This window comes from Tripterygium wilfordii, chromosome 4, assembly GCF_013401445.1.
Source record: "Tripterygium wilfordii isolate XIE 37 chromosome 4, ASM1340144v1, whole genome shotgun sequence".
NCBI lineage: Eukaryota > Viridiplantae > Streptophyta > Magnoliopsida > Celastrales > Celastraceae > Tripterygium > Tripterygium wilfordii.
In genome coordinates, this window is record NC_052235.1 from 9,818,181 (window position 1) to 9,837,126 (window position 18,946).

The 18,946-nt window shown below is 37.4% G+C and overlaps 1 protein-coding gene across 7 annotated transcripts; it reads left to right on the forward strand.

Moving 5' to 3' along the window:
- The first annotated feature begins 2,063 nt into the window (after window positions 1-2,063).
- On the forward strand, window positions 2,064-13,478 carry LOC119997075. 7 transcript variants are annotated; one of them, XM_038843859.1, is made up of 16 exons: window positions 2,064-2,351; window positions 3,281-3,473; window positions 3,769-3,874; window positions 3,977-4,014; window positions 4,783-4,876; window positions 6,202-7,052; window positions 7,626-7,757; window positions 8,933-9,005; window positions 9,276-9,315; window positions 9,417-9,489; window positions 10,062-10,127; window positions 11,032-11,109; window positions 11,189-11,361; window positions 12,053-12,099; window positions 12,427-12,682; window positions 12,784-13,478. In XM_038843859.1, exons 2-16 carry the CDS (start codon window positions 3,295-3,297, stop codon window positions 13,173-13,175), a joined length of 2,598 nt encoding a protein of 865 aa, XP_038699787.1. In that variant the 5' UTR covers window positions 2,064-2,351; window positions 3,281-3,294; the 3' UTR covers window positions 13,176-13,478. The 7 variants fall into 7 exon arrangements, with proteins under 7 accessions (XP_038699787.1, XP_038699788.1, XP_038699791.1 ...); XM_038843860.1 differs by lacking the exon at window positions 2,064-2,351 and having other exon boundaries at window positions 3,458-3,473; window positions 3,981-4,014; XM_038843863.1 differs by lacking the exons at window positions 2,064-2,351; window positions 3,281-3,473 and adding an exon at window positions 4,976-5,025 and having other exon boundaries at window positions 3,981-4,014.
- Window positions 13,479-18,946: the final 5,468 nt, after the last annotated feature.

Sequence of the window (18,946 nt, forward strand, 5' to 3'; positions counted from 1 at the left end):
CGGTGGTTTCTCCTGCCTTCTGCACCAATCTGGATAGCTCAGCCACAGACACCTCTGGTTCAACTCTAAAGAACTGAGTATGAAATGACCGTTCCATCTCCCACCATGTGTTGATGGAATTCCTTGGTAATGTGGAATACCAAGTAAAAGCAGCTCCTGTCAAAGAGTTTGGAAACAATCTGAGACGAAGGTTGTCAAAGTTGTCATAGTTTGCCAATTCGCCATATTGCACAGTGAAACGACCAATATGCTCCACGGTGGACATCCCTTCTTCTCTAGAGAATAAAGTAAAGTCAGGTACTCTAAATCCTCTTGGGTAAGGATTCTCCCTATCCACAATAGCTGGATAAGGTTTGTGACACTCTGGCCGACCAACTTGTCTAAGGTCGTGGCCATATAAATCTTGAACTAACTGTATGAGAGTCTCCAGATCAACAGGTGGTGTTTGTGGTGGAATAATAGGTTGAACTCTACGAGCAGTACCCATTCCTGCAGCAACGTTGCCTCCTGGTCCAGCAGGTTCAGTAGTTGCATAGACAGTTGGATTATTCATAGGATTAGTATTCCCATATGCAACAGGACTGAAATTCTGACCATTACCAGATGGAGAGCGCATTGGGGGAGGAGTGTACTTACTGTAACCACCATCAGCCTGGTAGTTTGCTCCTTTCTGTGATGGGAATTGCCCCCCCATAGTCATATCTTCAAACTTTTGCTCCAACTTTCGCTCCATCTGCTTCATGGCATCTTCAATTGTTTGGTTTGAACGTACCTCCAGATTCTTAACGGTTTTGACCAGATGTTCAAACAAAATGGCAGCTTCATCGGATAAGCCAGCTGGTCGTTCAATGAGCTCCTGCTTTTCTTCAGTACTACCATCATTGGCAGCCTCTTCCATTTCTACCAGCGGGTTTTCTTCCTGCAGATTCTCCCCAGCAAATGGTTCCTTCCCTAACAAGCGAGTGCGCGGAGCCATGATAGCTGTCAGATGCTTCTTCTCCGATCACACCAGGTGTGCCAAAAAAGGTTGTGTCTTCCGTCTGTCTGTCTACCATCTTTTATACCTCCTGTCTTGCACGAAAATCTCCTCCATAAACCATGATCTCACTGCAGTTACCCCTCATTTGTGCCATTTTCTGTCAGTTTGAAGCCATTACCACCTCTTCATGTCAGTTTTCCCTTAAATCTCTCACAAACTGCCACCTGGACCACCTTGTTATAATTGTCACAACTTCTTCCTCTTTTCATGGATCACTCTCAGCACAACTGCACCTGGACAGTTACTCGGCTTCTCTTCTACAACAATATGAGCTTATGGGCCATAACAATCCAAATCATAATAGGTAGCACAATGGGCATTGCACATGTTCTAAGCCCATTTGGCCCAACATATTTTTGGTGCCAACAGAAATGAACAAATAAAAGTTACAATCATTCTTATATACGCAATGATTGTATAATCATCATGTGGAACTTACCCAGATATTTATTACCTAATATATTCTATTTGGTCAAGGCTCTCCTCTGCTCTTTTTCAGAAAGCCCCTTCTTTCTTTATCTTGATTTCATCTCTTCCTTTATTTCCATCTTATTTTTTATGCTCCTGAGTTGCTAGGGGGACTGTCAGTTCCCTTCATAAACTAATATCTGCGAAGTTTCTAGATCGATACCCTCTTTAATCTTTATCAGAAGTGCTTATCACAAAAAAATCGAAGTGAATTTTTTTTTTCAAAAAGAGGGTAGTTTTTTGAGTTAAATTGATTTTTTTGAGTTTTGAGGTAATGCGGTGTTTGTAAGTGTCAATATTGCAAAAATCGATCTAGTCGGCTGACTAGTCACTAGTCGAGACTTGTCACTTCGATTAGAGTGTAATCGGGCCACTTAATCGGTGACCCGATTAAATACCGATTAGTCGGGGCTAGTCGGCCTAGTCCCTTTTTTTGAGCATGGGTCTTTTTTTTGACTGGACCCTTTTTTTTGGGCATGGGTTTTTTTTTTGACTAGGCCTTTTTTTGGCCCAGTTTCTCATTCAAGTCCAAGTCATAACAGCCCAAAAACTCCCTCTTCCAGTCTTCTAAGCGACGCGACTTCACCTTTCCATTGCAGATAGCTTGGAACCCTAAAATTTGCATATGTATGTTCGCTTCTTTCTGCAACCGATTGCTTCGGGGAGTACAAAACGACTGAGGCGCTGGTGATTTTGACTCGGTTCTTTGCTATTCTCTGCTATTCGCTTGGTCTATTCATTGCTGTCGCCTGTTCTTGTCTCTGCTGGAGCTATTCTGTATTCTCTTCATTGGTTCTAGAGGTGTTCCTGTTCGTCGCTTGTTCTAGTCTGCTGGTCGACTCAGGTTCTGTATTCTATCTGCTATTCTTGTACCCTCTCGTGTTCTGTTAGTCTCTGCTGTTGTGTTCTTCGATTCAAGCTGTTGTCTTCTGTACCCTCTTTGCTGTTCTGTACCCTCTCCGCTGTTGTGTTCCGTATTGAAAGGAGGAATGCCCACAATCAGTTCAAATAAGATGACACCGAAAGACCACCAATCTGCCGTTGTGCCTGAGGAAGATAGAATATAATAGATAATTTCTAGACATCTGTACGTGAGCAACTGTTGTAACATGTCATGGTATTGAAAATTATGCTTATTTTTACGTAGTATGTAAAATCTTACGAACATGTGCCCCCACTACAGAGTAGAGACATGCTCTGTCTTCAACTAATTTTTTTTTGTCAATTAATGGCTTTATGCCTTTATGTTTCACACTGGAGTGTTTAACTTTAATTTGTGTTTGAGTCTGTTAGTATTGAATTTGGTTTGGTATTGCATATGATGATTGCTTAATTTACCTTGAATTTGTTTTTGTGATGAAATATTTGTTATGGTTGATAATTTGTCATTAATATGTATGTGTTCAAGGTATTATTTTCATTTATATTGTGTTTTTACACATATACATATGATATGTATTGCATATATATATATATATATTTTTTTTTTTTAATTAAAAAAACTCAAAACAATTAATCCGATTAATCCCCGACTAGTCCCCTAGTCCCTGCAAACCGCCTAGCGGCCGACTAGCAATTTTTGCAACCATGGTAAGCGCATTCAAAAGTTATTGTTGTTCTTACAGATTAGGGTTTTGCAAATTTGGAGAATCCCAATTCCAGGAAAACTTCGCTATGCCGGAGTCTTCCGTGATTTCTTTGCCTAGAGGCATGGTTTTGATTTCTCATTTGAATAGGTTTTTTTTTTTTTTTTTTTCGTTTTTTATTTAGCAGAGGAATTAAAGAGTATGGAAGAAGAATCGCTGGGAGGTAATGATTATGGAGTTAAGGTTTCTTTGTTTGATTACTCGGTTGAGCATCACTTCAAAGCAGTTGACACAATTTCGAAGCTCTGTGGAGAGGCAGAGAATTTCGCGGCTGAAGAATGTGAAATTCAACAGTTATCTAACTCAGTCACTTTCTTAAGGTGATTTTTTCTCAGTTTTACTGTGAAATATACAATTAATTTGGTGTATGAGTTCTGTTCTTGAGTGTACACTTTGCTTTTCATCCTCATGGTGCTTACGATGGCTAATCATTCTGTCAGTTTTTTAAAGTTGTGTTTATGAGATCTCTTATCTGAAGTCATTTTTGAGTTTGATATTAGCCTAAATCTTGTAGTGTTATTGTATGTGTATATACATGTAACTATGTAAGTATATCTCTGGGTATGCTATTGTGATATATGCAATGCTATGTTCATATTTTGATTGTGTATACAGAGAGTGGAGCTATTACAATTACAACCCAAGAATTATTAGGTTTGGCTCAGAATCTAAGGCCTCCAGCATATTTTTACCTCAATTATCATCTGCCGCCGTTCCTAAGGTAAAAACTAATAAATAAAGTTCAAGCTATTTTTTTCTACTTGCCACATTTACTATTGGTAAGATTTGTTTATCTCATTTAGTCTCTTTTCTGAAACACAAGGAAGGACCACATGAGAAGACCAAGTATTTAAAGTCCAGGTATGAACCTACATGTTTAAGTGTTTCGGTTTTAAGCACTATGTTTTTGTTCTTTACTTGGGCCTAATGGTATCAAATAAGGTTTTAGGCTTTCAAATTGGTCAGAATATGGATTTTCATACTAAACCAGTGATAACTGGGGTAATGTGAATATTGGCATGAGCGACTAGTTTGGTAGATGGATAACTATATTAGTGTAAGTGATTTTGGAGCTGAATATGTATAATTGGCAAGAGTGGGCTTGGTTTCAAAGATTGTTTTTAGGAAATTGTTGGTGGATCATGTAATGTGCAACTACTGCGAATGGTTTGATAAGATGAAACTCAGTTAAGGTCGTTACTCGGGGTTTTTATATTGTCGCTCTTAGTCATATTTGCTTTTCAAGAATGGCATTTACCCTCCAGATTTAATTTATAATTTCTGTAGAAGTATGTAGTGGCTTTAGTTACTCTTTGCAGTTTGCTTGTCATTGTTCTTTTATTTTTTTCCATCCCCTGATTCTAATTAATTATTGATGCCGGCATGCCGCTAATTTATAAATGCATTTGAGGTCATTCCAATTGATACAAAAACTTCTACTGTGTCATTGTGAAGAAATTTTAGTTATCTGTATTTGTTGTTAGTAACTTTTGCACATCATGGGAGTTCCATTTTACATCCTGATATTCAACTTTGGACTTTATCCAGCATTGCTTGGCTATTATTAAATCCTAATTGATTAAGCTACAGTATGCATATTTTACATGTTTCTCATTAATTTCTGTGCAGTAAAGACTTTATGTTTTATGTTGGAGGACCTGTTTGGGCTTTAGATTGGTGCCCTAGAGTTTACAAAAGGCCTGACTTTCCTATAAAAAATGAGGTACTGATTTTCTTCCTTTTTTAAAAAAAATAAAAAAATTAGTGAACATTCATGATTATTGGAAGTTGCAGTAATAATTTATTCATTATGATCACCCAGGTATTGCATGCAGTCTTACTAAAAAGAGGAGGGATACCTGGATTGAAGTGGTAGGATACATGAACTCTGTGGGATTAGTTGAGAGTATAGCGCTTGATAGGAACAAATGGAAAAGGAGACTTACTTTATAGATTCTCACTAGTCACTAATTTCTAGTCAAAAGCGCAAAAAGCGCTCGCACAGGCGCAGTGCCTGATGACTTTAGGGGCATATATGTTAAGATGAGAGGAACTGCTACGATTTTCCATGGAGTCTTCATTAGATCTTTGATGAGGAGCTTCTGCGATCTTCCATGGAGTCTTGAACAGATTTCTGATGTGGGTCTTAGTTTAGTATTGGGCCTCTGTCTTCTTTACTATGGCTAAGACCAAGTGTTCTTGAATTTCTCATTTAGGTTATTATTTCAAGCCCTCGTGAAATAATAACCTGAATGCCAAGCCCTCTCTATTTATTAGAATTATTTTATTTTTATTTTTTAATTTTGCGCCTTGCTTTGCTCGGGTGTGCGCTTTAAGTGCGCCTTGCGCCTAGGCGATAGAAGACCCTTTGCGCCTTGAGTGCGCCTATCGCCTTTGACAACTGGATTCATGTAGGCGTCTCCAATGTATTGTTTAGGATAGATGCTTTATTTATGATGATGAATCTTGAAAGTTTAACACAACACTGGAACTTTGTTGTCATTGACTTCATCCCAATCATACCATGATGTACGAAGATCTTTAAATAACCTTGATAATCAATAGCGAGATAGAATTCAATTCTTCACTTCATTCATAATTTAGATATATTGATGTCTTGAATGAATTCACCCGACTGGCCGATTTGCACAGGAGGGGCTTGAGTTTTTAATAACATTCACCTCCTTTTTCGTTTCTGCAAAATTGTGATGATCTCACTGTTTGGGGTAATTGATCACAGAAGTTTGGCATATTTGTGTTGTGTTACTTGGACCCTTGATGCCCTAACTATCTATGTCTATGTTGGTATTCTTATTAGCCTATTATAGTTTTGGCAAAGTCGTGTTTTCATTATGAATAGACATTCATCATAATTTGGGTCCTTAAATATTGTGAAGTGTGTTTGTGTGCATATGATTGGAGGTAGACTTTTTAAGAAGACTAGCTTAAGTATCTTATGCCTTTACCTTCTAATTTTTTTAATGTTTTTGTGCAACTATACCATCATGTGTGACTGCTAATAATTCTTTTATATTTTTTTCCCTCCAGTTTATCGCTGTTTCTGCTCATCCACCCGACTCTACTTATCACAAGATTGGTGCTCCGCTCATTGGGAGAGGTATGATTCAGATATGGTGTGTTCTGAATATCGGTGTGAGTAGGGAGGCAAAAGAGGACAAACCAACTGACAAAAAGAAGCCAAAAGAGGATAAACCAACTGACACAAAGAAGCCAAGAGGAAGACCTAGAAAGAAACCAGTGAATGAGGACAATAAGAACCTATTAACTCAACCTAAGAGGCCAAGAGGAAGACCCAGGAAGTATCCAAGAGATGAATCAGTTGATAGCATCAATTGCAACGATCAACTTGTTCAAGCTCTTGCTGTTCAATACCCTGAAGGCACATCTGAATTTCTTGCTATAGAGGGAGCATCAGCGAATATACAAGAGGATTCTGTGAGAGAAAATAATGATAAAAGACAAAAAAGTTCCACTCTAAGTATGCCGGCTTGTGATTCAGATCTTAAAAATTCCATGCAAAAGAGAGGGTTGAAGAGACAAGCAAGGTCAAGTAAAAATGTTGCTGATGTGTCTCAGCCACTATTGACTGAAAATGAAGACAAAGTATCTTCTACTACAGACTATCAAATTGATGAGACATCTGGGAAGGATATTGTGGTCTCTAATAATGTTTCAGATAATAGTTTCATGGATATTGGCTCATCAGCTGCTTGTTCCATTCCAGATGATGTTGCTTTGCCAAGAATTGTGTTATGCCTAGCTCATGATGGCAAAGTTGCTTGGGATGTGAAATGGAGACCACTTAAAGAGTCAGATTTTAGATGCATACATCGGATGGGCTATCTAGCTGCTTTGCTAGGGAATGGATCTTTGCAAGTGTAAGATATGCACTTTAGCTGTCTAATGATTTATGTGTTAACATTTTTCTCGTTACTTCAGCGGTAAGAATTTCTTTTCTTAGACATAGTAAGTTTAGTATGAAGGACTATGCATACAGGAAAGTACAGTTACTGTATGAACTACGAATGGTATCTTCACACGTTGAACATGTGGTTCCATAAAACAAGACAATTATATCTTAATTACTCTGTAGCATGAACCACGCCATAGAGGATGATAATTGGAGTAGTTGCAATATTAGTTGGTAGGAGAAGCTATTTAATCAATATCGGTGAAACTTAGTCAAATGATAAGAGACACTGTTACAATCAAAAGCCGTTCAGTAGAGTGTAACGTGGGTGTTTAGGAAGTTCAAATTACTGCATTATAGTCCGACATATTTTCTCAGTTAAATTTAGCATGACACAATGCTATTTGTGTCTGAGTTTTTATCCCTTCATTTCATCACAGTTTCACTTAAAGTTGTTAATTTTGAATATTGTTAAGATATCTATGTATAACGATGGTGATTTTAATTGATGCTCTCCTTTGATTCTCTTTATAAAATGCAGGTGGGATGTACCTCTTCCGCATGCCATGAAATCTATATATTCTTCTTCTTGCAAGGAGGGAACGGATCCTCGCTTTGTAAAACTGGAACCTGTATTTAGATGCTCAATGGTGAAGTCTGGCGGTATTCAGAGGTATTCTATTGTTTATCTTCATTATTTCAATATTACTTTGAAACTTTACTTAATTGAAGGCCAAGATTATTCTAGTCCCTATATGATGTAGAGTCAAAATAAATATTTTTTTATATTTTAAAACGTGTGTGAGAGACTAAAGAGGTTGGGTAAAAAACAACTCCCAAGGCTCTCATATTGGGCGGGGTCGAGGACAAGCATAATTTACAAAGACTTTAACCCCACATAATAGTGGAGAGGCTGTTTATAGGAATTGAACCTATGATCCCTAGGTTGCATCACTGCAAGTCTACCACTAGGCCACATACTAAGGAGATTGGGTCCCATTGGTATGTCTTTGGGTGGGCAGAGAGCGAGTTTTTTTTACTGGACATTGCATTTTTCTTGCTTCTAGCATTGTAATTAGAGCTTTCGTTCCCTTTTAACCTCTCTTTCCACTTTGTAGTCTTGAATTGCAATGTAATATCTTACCTCGAATTTTCCTTCTCCATTGTGTTATTAAAACAAGCTTTGACATTTTGCATACATAAAACAACTTGGAACTTGAGAATATGGTATGACATGCCTCAACTCCTAAATGTACTTGTAGTTGCTTAACATTTATTCTACACGAGTGTTCAAATATAAAGTACAAGGCTAGCAAGATTTACTCTAAAAGTGACATGTTAAAGTCAAGAAACCCCATCAGCAGATTAGAGAAATGCTATGTGCAAGATTTCTTAAAGATGCCTGTTAAACGTTCAGCAATTCCTTGTAGATTTTTTTGGAGTTCCATAATTATTCACTTGAGGGCAAACCTTCCTCGAGTGGTAAAACTGCTTCACTGCAACCTATAACTCAAGGTGCACAGACTGCCTTCTCTACTATGGAGGGGTAAGGCTATGTACATTTGTCCTTCCCAGTCCCCACCTCCCTGTACAAGTCTTGTGCCTGGAATGTTTTTCTCCTTTTTTTTCCACAATTATTTCTGTATTGTAGCTCTTATCTAGTTTTCTATAGATTATTCATTTATTCCTGTACTCTACTTTGACTTCTTGGGTTTCACTTTCTTAGTGGCTCTTCATAAAATTTCTTTGTGGCTCTAAAAAATAGATTTCCTGAAGACTATTTGTAATTCTATTAGCCGTATTACATGCTTAATGATGTTTGATTTATTTCTAATATTCTTTTTGTAGCATACCCTTGACAGTAGAATGGTCAACTTCATCCCTCCAAGATTACTTGCTTGCTGGATGCCACGACGGAACGGTGATTTGCATTTATCTAGTCTTTATATTTAGTTTTAAGTTGTATTGCAACCTGGCTTTTATGGGGCAGCGGTTGTTTCCTCTAAACTAATTTGGATAAGAATGTTTTTTCCCCTCATCATTGTGTTTTTCTATATGTATGCCAGACCTTGAAAAATCAGCATTTCCTGCAAATACTATAAGTTAATTGAAACTTATTTTCTGCTCGATTATCATTTATTCTGCAGTACCTCTCCATACTTGCATTCTGATATCATCACGGTACTGTCAGGTTGCATTGTGGAAGTTCTCTGCAGGTGGTTCATCTGGAGGTAATTGCAAATTGCCATGTCCCTTATTTTTCTATCTGAACTTCTCTATAATAAGGCTTTGCAATAGATGCTAACTTGATTTTCAACTCATTTATCTGCAGATACAAAACCTTTGCTTTGTTTCAGTGCGGATACATTCCCCATCAGAGCAGTTGCATGGGCTCCAGTTGGAAGGTCAGTGAAGTAGATTGAATGTTTTTTTTGTCTTATTTTAATTGTATGAAGGGCCAAACTTGTGGCCCAGTAGTAGATACAACCCAAGTCAGGGAAACAAGACCTTTGCTTGCAGGGATCAGGCTGCATACATTTACTCTTCCCTGATCCTGTGTCCACTGCTGGAGCCTTGTGTGGAAACACTTACCACTTATTCTAATTGTATAGAAATATTTATGTTCATGGCTCTTTTGTGCAAACTGTTGGGGTTTGTTTGGCTTTCAACAGTCATGATTCCTAAGACCAATCTTTTGGCACAGCACCAGCCTTTGCTGGTAGGATTTCACTTGTATTAGTGATTATTCGCTGAAAACAATTAGTGAACACTAACTTCTTCTGTCATCTCCTTCATCTCATCTCTCATATGGATTTGTAGCCAACCCCAACATATTGTTTGGACTTAAGGCTTGGATGATGATGACGATGTTGTTAGTGGGGCGAAGTTCCTTATTTTGACTGTGATATCTTGGAGGCAAAGTTTTGTTTCCCCCTTTTCTATCATATGTAATATGCTCTGTTTAAATGAATTTCAGTGATCCAGAGGGTGCAAATGTTATTTTAACTGCTGGACATGGAAGCATGAAGTTTTGGGACATTCGGTAAGCATTCGAGCACGCAACTGTTTGGTAGTCATCATCCTTGCTCTTGATACAAAAATCACAGGGTTTGCCCCATTATTTTGTTTGCTCAATAGATACATGATTTGCATCAATTTACCAGGACATAAATTCTAGATTACGCTGTGAGTATAGAAGTTATGATTTAATTGTCTGCCATCAGATTGTTCTGTTTTCACATATCCTACTTCAAGAGATCATTAACTTCTTCCCCTCTACTGCTGTTTGTTCCTTCATTGATTGTTAGAGAAATAAAACCAATGACCTTTTTCATCTAGCACAAGTGAATATGCTACTCCAAGCTATAGTTCTTGTCCAACCAACTCTCAATTGTCACCCAAGATAATAGCAACATTTTGTAAGCCTTCTCTCACAACTGTCTGACCCAACAATGGCGTAAGAAGAGGTGTTGAACTTCTATTTTGTAAAGATTAAAATCTATGAGCTCAAATTTCTCTTTATACTGAAGCTTATCAATAGTTGAAATTTTTTGCTTTATTACTTCTCCGGTGAGGGGGTGTGTGACTTTTGTTTGGACTACATCTTTTTCAAATGGCTTTTCAATGAAAATATCTCCTACTGCCCTATGGCTTATGTTAAGAACCGCCTGATGAGTGACCGAACTTTAAAACCCCTTTTGTATTTTGTTCCCCTTTAAGAGCACCCTGTCATTGTTAGGTAATACATCATTCAATCTTATATAACAAACAGTAAGAAGAATAAATAAAATGTTATTGTTCTTCTACCAGTCGGTGATTTGAGTTCACAAAGTTAGAAGACAAGACCACTAACATGATGGTGCAAACTTAGTTTAGAGATGATTAATGAAAAATGATGTGGTTATTAAATCTTTAGGATATAAGTAACAATCTCTTTAATGTTGCAGTGACCCTTTTCGTCCCTTGTGGGATATTCATCCAGCACCAAGGTTTATCTACAGTTTGGACTGGCTGCCAGATCCAAGGTGTTGTATTATCTTTTTCAATGGAAAAATATATCATGGCTTTTCCTGTTATTGAAGCCTAAATCATTCATGTTTTCAGTTGTGTTATTTTGTCCCTTGACGATGGAACGATGAGGCTCCTTAGCTTTGTCAAGTCTGCATATGATGTCCCAGTTCATGGAAAACTTACTGTTGGGCCTAAACAACTAGGACTGCATACGTTTAATTGCTCATCCTTTGCTATCTGGAATGTTCAAGTGTCGAGGCTGACTGGTAATCTCTCCTGTTCTAATTTGAATCCGTCCCTGAAGCATGTGTTCATTCTTTTCACGTATGTATAATAGCAATGAATAGGAAAACACGCAAGAGTATGTCATTCACCGTGAAAACTGTCAAAGTCGCACCTATTAATAGGGATGACAATTTTATCCATATCTGATGGATACCTGAGCCGATGGACATGGATATGGATAACCTGTTCAGCTTGCAGGTGTGGATATGGATGATAAAGTTTCATATCCAATCTGATATGGATGTGGTATGGAGGAGTATGCTTTCATACTCATTACCCAATATATTATAGTAAATTAAAATATGTTTATATGCACAATGTATCATAAATACAAGATTTCATGTTTAGAATAACAATATATAATTCAAACAAGCCCTTCTCCTTTGTCTTAGGACCGGCTATGTTTTCAGAAAAAGTGACACGAGTCACTGATGATATCACTAAGGAACATCTTTATCAGAATATTTTTGTTTAATAATTGAGAAAAAACAAGGGACAAAGACCTCAGTTTTGTGTAGGTGTTTCTTTTGACAACTATGGGGTAGGTTTTATCAAATCTTCATTCTCGTGTAATTCTTGACTAGGTTGCTGAATATTGTGAATACTTTAAACTCCAATTTTATCTTTATCATCACAACCATCTTATTCACGCATCTCAGCTTTAAATTGTAGGCATGGTTGCATACTGCAGTGCAGATGGTACTGTCACCCGCTTCCAGGTAATTTTGGCTGCCATTAGTTATACGCTGCCGGATATGTTTGTCCTCTCATTATTGTACTATTATCTTTTACCAAGAAAGGAGAAACAGATCTAAGTACATCAGTCATAATTTCTACAAAACCTTCACACATCTTAAGATGCAGAGTAGCAGGGTAGCATATAATTCTCTCTTTTTATAAGCAAGCAATTTTAAGCAACTAATTCAATATTTGGATGAGATTCTCAAACAATGAAGAAATTCTTAAATAGGGAAAAACTTTATGCATTTTGTTTTTGAAGTTGCTAATTATTTGTTTACCACTTTTGGGTATTTTTCAATGATTAGCTCACACGTAAAGCAGTGGAAAAGGATTTTTCACGAAATCGGGCCCCTCATTTTGTGTGTGGATCCCTGTGTGTGGATGAATCTGCTCTTGTGGTTTGCTCTTCGTTAGCGGATACAGCTTTAACCTTGAAGAAGCCAACGAACGATAGTGCGGAGACCCCAAGATCCATGCGGGATTTCTTGTCACCACCAAATCATCTTAAACGGTGTAATGATAAGAAGGCCAAAGGTCCAATTCTAGATGATGACACATTAGGTAAGGCTTAACCATTTTGTGACAAGATCACCTCACTGGCAATCCATTCTTTCTTGCCTCTCTATTACATCACTTTTGAATTTTTATGGATTTTGTTGCAGCCCTTTGTTATGGAGATGATCCTGGTACGGAATGTGGCACTGATGAAACTTTGGCCTCCTGCAAGAGCAAAACGAGACCAAAATCCGAGAGTAGTAAGAAAAATGCAAAGGATGATGAAGCATTGTTATGCAGGGATGAGGATAGCAGTAAGAAAAAGGCAAAGGACGATCAAGGATTTGTATGTGAAGATGAAGAGCCAGATATGCATGACAAAGAAAACGGAAAAGGGGGAAAAAGTAATCAAACTGAAGATTTCCCTTCCAAAACGGTTGCAATGCATAGAGTGAGATGGAATATGAACAAGGGCAGTGAGAGATGGTTGTGCTATGGAGGAGCAGCAGGCATTGTACGGTGTCAAGAGATTATGACATCTCATGCTGCCTGGAGATGAGACGAGTCTCCAGTGTTAAATCATGTCATGTTTCCAGTCGCCAGTGTTAAACAATAAGGCTGTGTGCCTTATTGTTTTTTTTACTTTGAGCCTTGCTCCTATTTGGTTATGCTAACGTGATTTAAATAATTTAGATTGATATTTGGTGAGAGGTCAGAAGTTGTGTTGTACATTTTGGATCGACCATATAATAAAAGTTGATAGAATTAGTTCTCCTCTCCTTTTTCAAACTACGTAATATTTGTGATGAGACTATAGAGACAAATCAGTCCTCTGATAAATGCGTTGAAGGAGTTTTATCAATTTTATCTCAGTTGTTAAAAATTGGCTAGACTTACTAATGTAGAATCTTCTCAGCTTCAGACTCTATTGTTCACTGCCTGTGATATCAATAAAAGTCATGAGAATTCTTTTGGCATCTCTACTGTCACTAGCACCAAACCTTTGCATATTATCTATTATGATGGTTAGGGGGCCAGCTCCCGTAGCATCTCTACTTGGTCACAAATATTATGTTTTGTTTCTAGATCATTTCACTAGGTATACTTGGATCTTTCCCTTGTTTAATAAGTTTGATGTTTTGTCCATTTTTCTACAGTTCCAACGCATAGTTGAAAGGAAATTTGATACTAAGATTCAAACTCTATACACAGACAAAGGTGGTGAATATGTAAAGCTGCAGCAGCCATACTTAAATCAGCTGGGTATTTTCTGGATGCAATCACCACCATACACTCCTCAACACGTTGACCACCATACACTCCTCAACACGTTGGCATTGTAGAACGCAAACATCGTCATCTTGTGGAAACTGAAATGCTTTTTGATCTAAGCAAATCTGCCATCTCAGTTCTGGAAATTTGCCTTTGAGTCTGCTGTTTATCTTCTGAACCGGCTACCTCTAACTACCACCACAAAACAGCACTCACCATACCAACTACTATTTCAATCCCCTCCCAATTATCATGAACTTAGAGTCTTTGGGTGTTTTTGTTACCCCTAACAAAAATTAGCACCTAAATTGACTCCCTGTCTCTTCTTGGGATATTCCACATCCCAAAGTTCTTTCAAATGCTATGACTTCACTGCTGCAAAACTTTTCCTCTCTTGACATGTTGTGTTTCGAGATCATGTCTTGGATGCACTTCTCCTCAAGAAAATCATTCCTCTATATCCTCTGACTCGTCATTAGTCTTACAAGGGCCTTTGCCAAACCCAAACCCAAACTCCCACTCCTCCCTTCCCCTGATCCAATAAACTCTCATTCTCCCACACTTGCTTCCCCTACTACTTCGACTTCTGAACCTTGTAATTCTCCTCCTCGTCTTCATTCCTGGTCACTTGGTCCATGAATCATATCTACAAGCCTTAAATACTTAATCACAGCACACTTCATCTGACTCGGCCCTCACACTATGACTCGGCCCTCACACTATTTATCAAGCTTTGAAATCACCTCATTGGGTTGCTGCTATGCAAGCTGAACTTAATGCTCTTTATCATCATCAAACATGGACATTAGCTCCTCCCGATTCATCCTCATGACCTATTGGGTCTAAGTGGGTCTTTCGCATTAAACGTACGTAATCTGGATGGTATAAAAGCATGTCTTGTTGCTCAAGGTTATCTTCAAAAACCAAGTTTAGACTATCAATAGACCTTCAACCCTATTGTAAAGTCTGCTACAATTAGGCTAGTTCTTTCCATTGCTGTCATGTCCAACTGGTCTATCAAACAACTTGATGCCAACAATGCATTTTTGCATGGCAAGTTAACTGAGCACGTCCTCATGAAACAACTTTCTGGCTTCCCTGATTCAGCCTTTTCCAATCACTTGTGTTTATAACAAAAATCAAGTTATGGTCTTAAACAAGCACCACGTGCTTGATTTACTGCACTTAGTGATTCTCTTCTCCAACTAGGCTTTATTAATTCTCGGGCATATCTTTCCTTATTTATTTATTGCTCTAACTCCACCGTGACGTATATTCTGGTTTACGTAGATGATCTCTTGCTTACTGGTTCTAACCTTGCTTTTATTCACAGAATTACTAGTGAACATCTCCTATTTTCTAGGCATTGAAGCTGTTCGAACCACTCATCATCTGTTTTTTAGTCAGCACAAATACATACGTGAGATATTGGAATGTTCAAACATGCATGCTTGGCTGTAAATCTGTGGATACTCCTTTACCTTCTTCCTTCCAACTTGTCTCAACATAGCGGCACCCCTTATCAGATGCTTCCCTGTACCGACAATTGGTTTGGTTGGAAGTCTCCAATATTTTGTCTTTTACCCGTCTAGACATTGGCTTTGCAGTAAACTTCTTCTTCGTTATCTTAAAGGAACTATTCATCATGGCATCACCTTCAGTGCTTTTTGTTCACCAGCTCTTCGTGCCTACTCCGATTCTGATTGGGCCTGAAATCCTGACGATTGCTCGTCTTCTCATCTTACATTATCTTTCTTGGTCAAAATCTCATTTCCCCTAAGTAACGTGCCATTGCCCGTTCTTCCACTGAGGCTGAATCTCGTTCTATCTCTTGCCACAACAGCATCTGAATTGGTTTGGCTCAGTCACTTATTCAAGGAGCTTTGTATTCCTCTGCCTCAAACTCCGCTTCTGCTATATGATAATCTTAGTGCCACACAGTTAAGCGTTAATCCAGTCTACCATTCTAAAATGAAACGTATTGCTATTGATCTTCATGATTTGGTTCACAAATGGATCATTCAAGTTTGTCATATTTCAACTGTCAATCAACTCGCGGACGTCAAGTTTCCCTCTCTTCGTACGAAGATTGGTCGTATTGATGTAAGCCCAATCTTGAGGGGGCATAATGAGACTATAGAGACAAATCAATCCTCATGGCAGCAATCAAATATATCAAGCAATTTTACCTATAGAAAAGAAGCCCTAGCGTTAAAAGGGAAGAAAAAAATTTTATATATATGGGCGTGACAAATTGCACAAAGAGAGAGAGATACGACCTACTCAAATGCAAGTGCCCACAACAAATAAGTGAAAGATCATATATTCATATGCTCAAATAAGTGAGTTAAACTGATTTATCATACTTAAAAGAAAATGCAATGTCGGGACGAGTTAGCACAAGATAATTTAATTTTATAACTAGTTGTAGATATCGTTCTGGATCACCAAATAAATCACCTTCGTCGAGGAGTCACTTTACTCGAAATCATGGGAGTATCACAAGACTTGGCACCAACCATCCCGATGTTAGTCATATAATTTAGTACCTATATTTAAGGTTCTACTTTTTTTAGAAGAAATCTTTCATTAACAAAGAGAGGATTACAAATCCTGGAAGAGTTCCCTTTAAACAAGGGAATTAATTTTCATCAGGTACCCAATCCGCCTAATAGTTCTTCTACTACAAAACTTAGCTATACGAGCTAAAGAGTGAGTAATAGAATTACCAATCCGAGGGACATGTTGACAAAAAGAGACACCCAACCACTCCATTAGAGATTTAGCCTCATTAACGAAATGACCCATCATGGACTCTAAAAAAATAATCAGCTAACAGAAAAAACTATAAATATAGGAGAAATTTTATGCGTACACCACTAAAATACTAAGTTTACACCACTTACTCAAACATTGTAAGTTTACATACAAATTTTATAAGTTTACACACAATATCAAATGAATAGACCAAAATGCCCTGGACTTGTAAAATATTAGATAGGATGTTATTAAGCTTACACACATTTTAACCACAATTTTCGCTTCCCTTCCCCTACCGATCAGTAGAAAGTTTTTTGTCACCATCTTTGCGGTAGCTTCTCAGGGCCTTGAATCCATATATATTTCCCCCGCTAATCGATCTAAAGTAGTGAAGATTTTCAAAATCTGTACTTTATTCATTGGCAGAGAATGCACTGCTCGTAAATTTTGAAGGCTTTTGAGTTCAATGAATTTATCAGCATAATCTAACAAGAGATTCACATCAGCCACCCAAGAATCATTGACGTTAGATGCTGCTGCAATTCTAGGACAACTCACATTGGTGTCAAAGAGCCTCTTCAACGTGATTAACGAATGATGGACTGCTCAAAAGCAAAGCTTTTAGATTGCATCCAGTCTTAACGCTAGTGCCATGAGTTTTTATGAAGCTGATATGATCATTTGCTTCTGCATCAGTTTTATCATCTTTTTCAAAGTTTCTTGGTGTGTAAACTTTGCCTTTTTTTGGAGAATTCAGTGTAGACTTAATATTTTTCTAATTCAATATATAAATATAAATCTATTTTTTATTTTTAGTTAATGATTAATATGTCATTCTAAACAAGAATATTTATGTAAATTAGAAAATTTTAAAAATGGTGTAAACCTAGGGTTCGTTGGGCACACAATAAAGATACAATTTTGGTAGCATTTTGGAATTGTGGTTGAGAGGACCATTTTACCACAATTTGAATTTTATTGACCAATATGTCCTCATATTAATAATGAGTGGCCCAGATTACCCCTGCTTGAATGCCACAATTTGGACTTGATTGGTAAATGAAAATGTTAAATGACCCAATTTTTTTTAACCCAAGTTGTTCTAAGTCTAGGTGGCATTACCACATAATCATGCTGACTAGGAATTTTGTTGATATAGCCTATTTTTTTTGAAAATCAAATTTCTCTCTTCTTTCTCCATTCTTTTTTGTTTAAAATTTGAAGATCAAACATTCCTCTTTTATTTCCCACTTTCCTTTTCTCCCACACTTCCTTTATTTTATCATATCTCATTTAATCACAAATAGACAAGTAAATCATTCATATTCACGAATTATATTAAAAATAATGGTATTACATTGTTTTTTTTGCCGTGAAGGAATGCAATTACATTGTTTATTTGCATACAGACATGCAATTACATTGTTTTTTTGCATACAGACTTGTGATTACATTGTTTTTAAAACAATGTAATTTTCATACTAGACAAATATAAGCTACAGAAAAATTAGTTTACAAACTAGAAAATAATAACAAGATAGATACATTGTTTTAAAAGTATAATCATTCAAATGGTTGTAAACACAGTGTTACATTGTTTTCAAAACAGTGTAACTTCCAAATATGCAAAAAAAACGAGAACAAAATTACATTGTCGTTGGAGGTGGCTGGCAACATTGTTGTAGGTGGCCGGAGATGTTATTAGAGGTGGCTGAATGCCCAGATTGACAAATTACATTGTTTTTCAAACAATGCAATTTCCTCGGGTCCCCAGAATCTGGCAGCTATCTGACCAAAAAATGGATGGGTAAGGTGTGTATCGACGCCTGGAGGCCAAATATGAAGTCAGTTATCGGAGATGTCGACGAAGGTGGCCGGATCGACGCGATTTGTGCCGTGATGATCTCATCATTTGGGAGCTTTTTTCTGACGATACGAGCGACGGTAGGTGGCGTGGAGGGTCGAAAAATGATGGTGGTGGTAGGGCGCTTTCATTCAGTGGGTCGACGGCTCTGATCGGAGAGAGAAAGAGAGGAAATAGAAGAAAGAGAGAGAATGTGAGTGTTTATATAGAGACAAAATAGTGATGTGGCTGTTGATGTAGAATGTCATGCAGAAGTGGGAGAAATTGAGATAAAATTTGTTGGGTCATTTAGCACTACCGATTTGTAAATTATGTACACATTTTGTAAAATAAAAAATTCATTAATAATTATATTAATTCATTGACTTTATTTGTATAGAAAAATATATAATCTCTCTAACTATAAATAGCCAAAGAAACAATAATTGGAATCA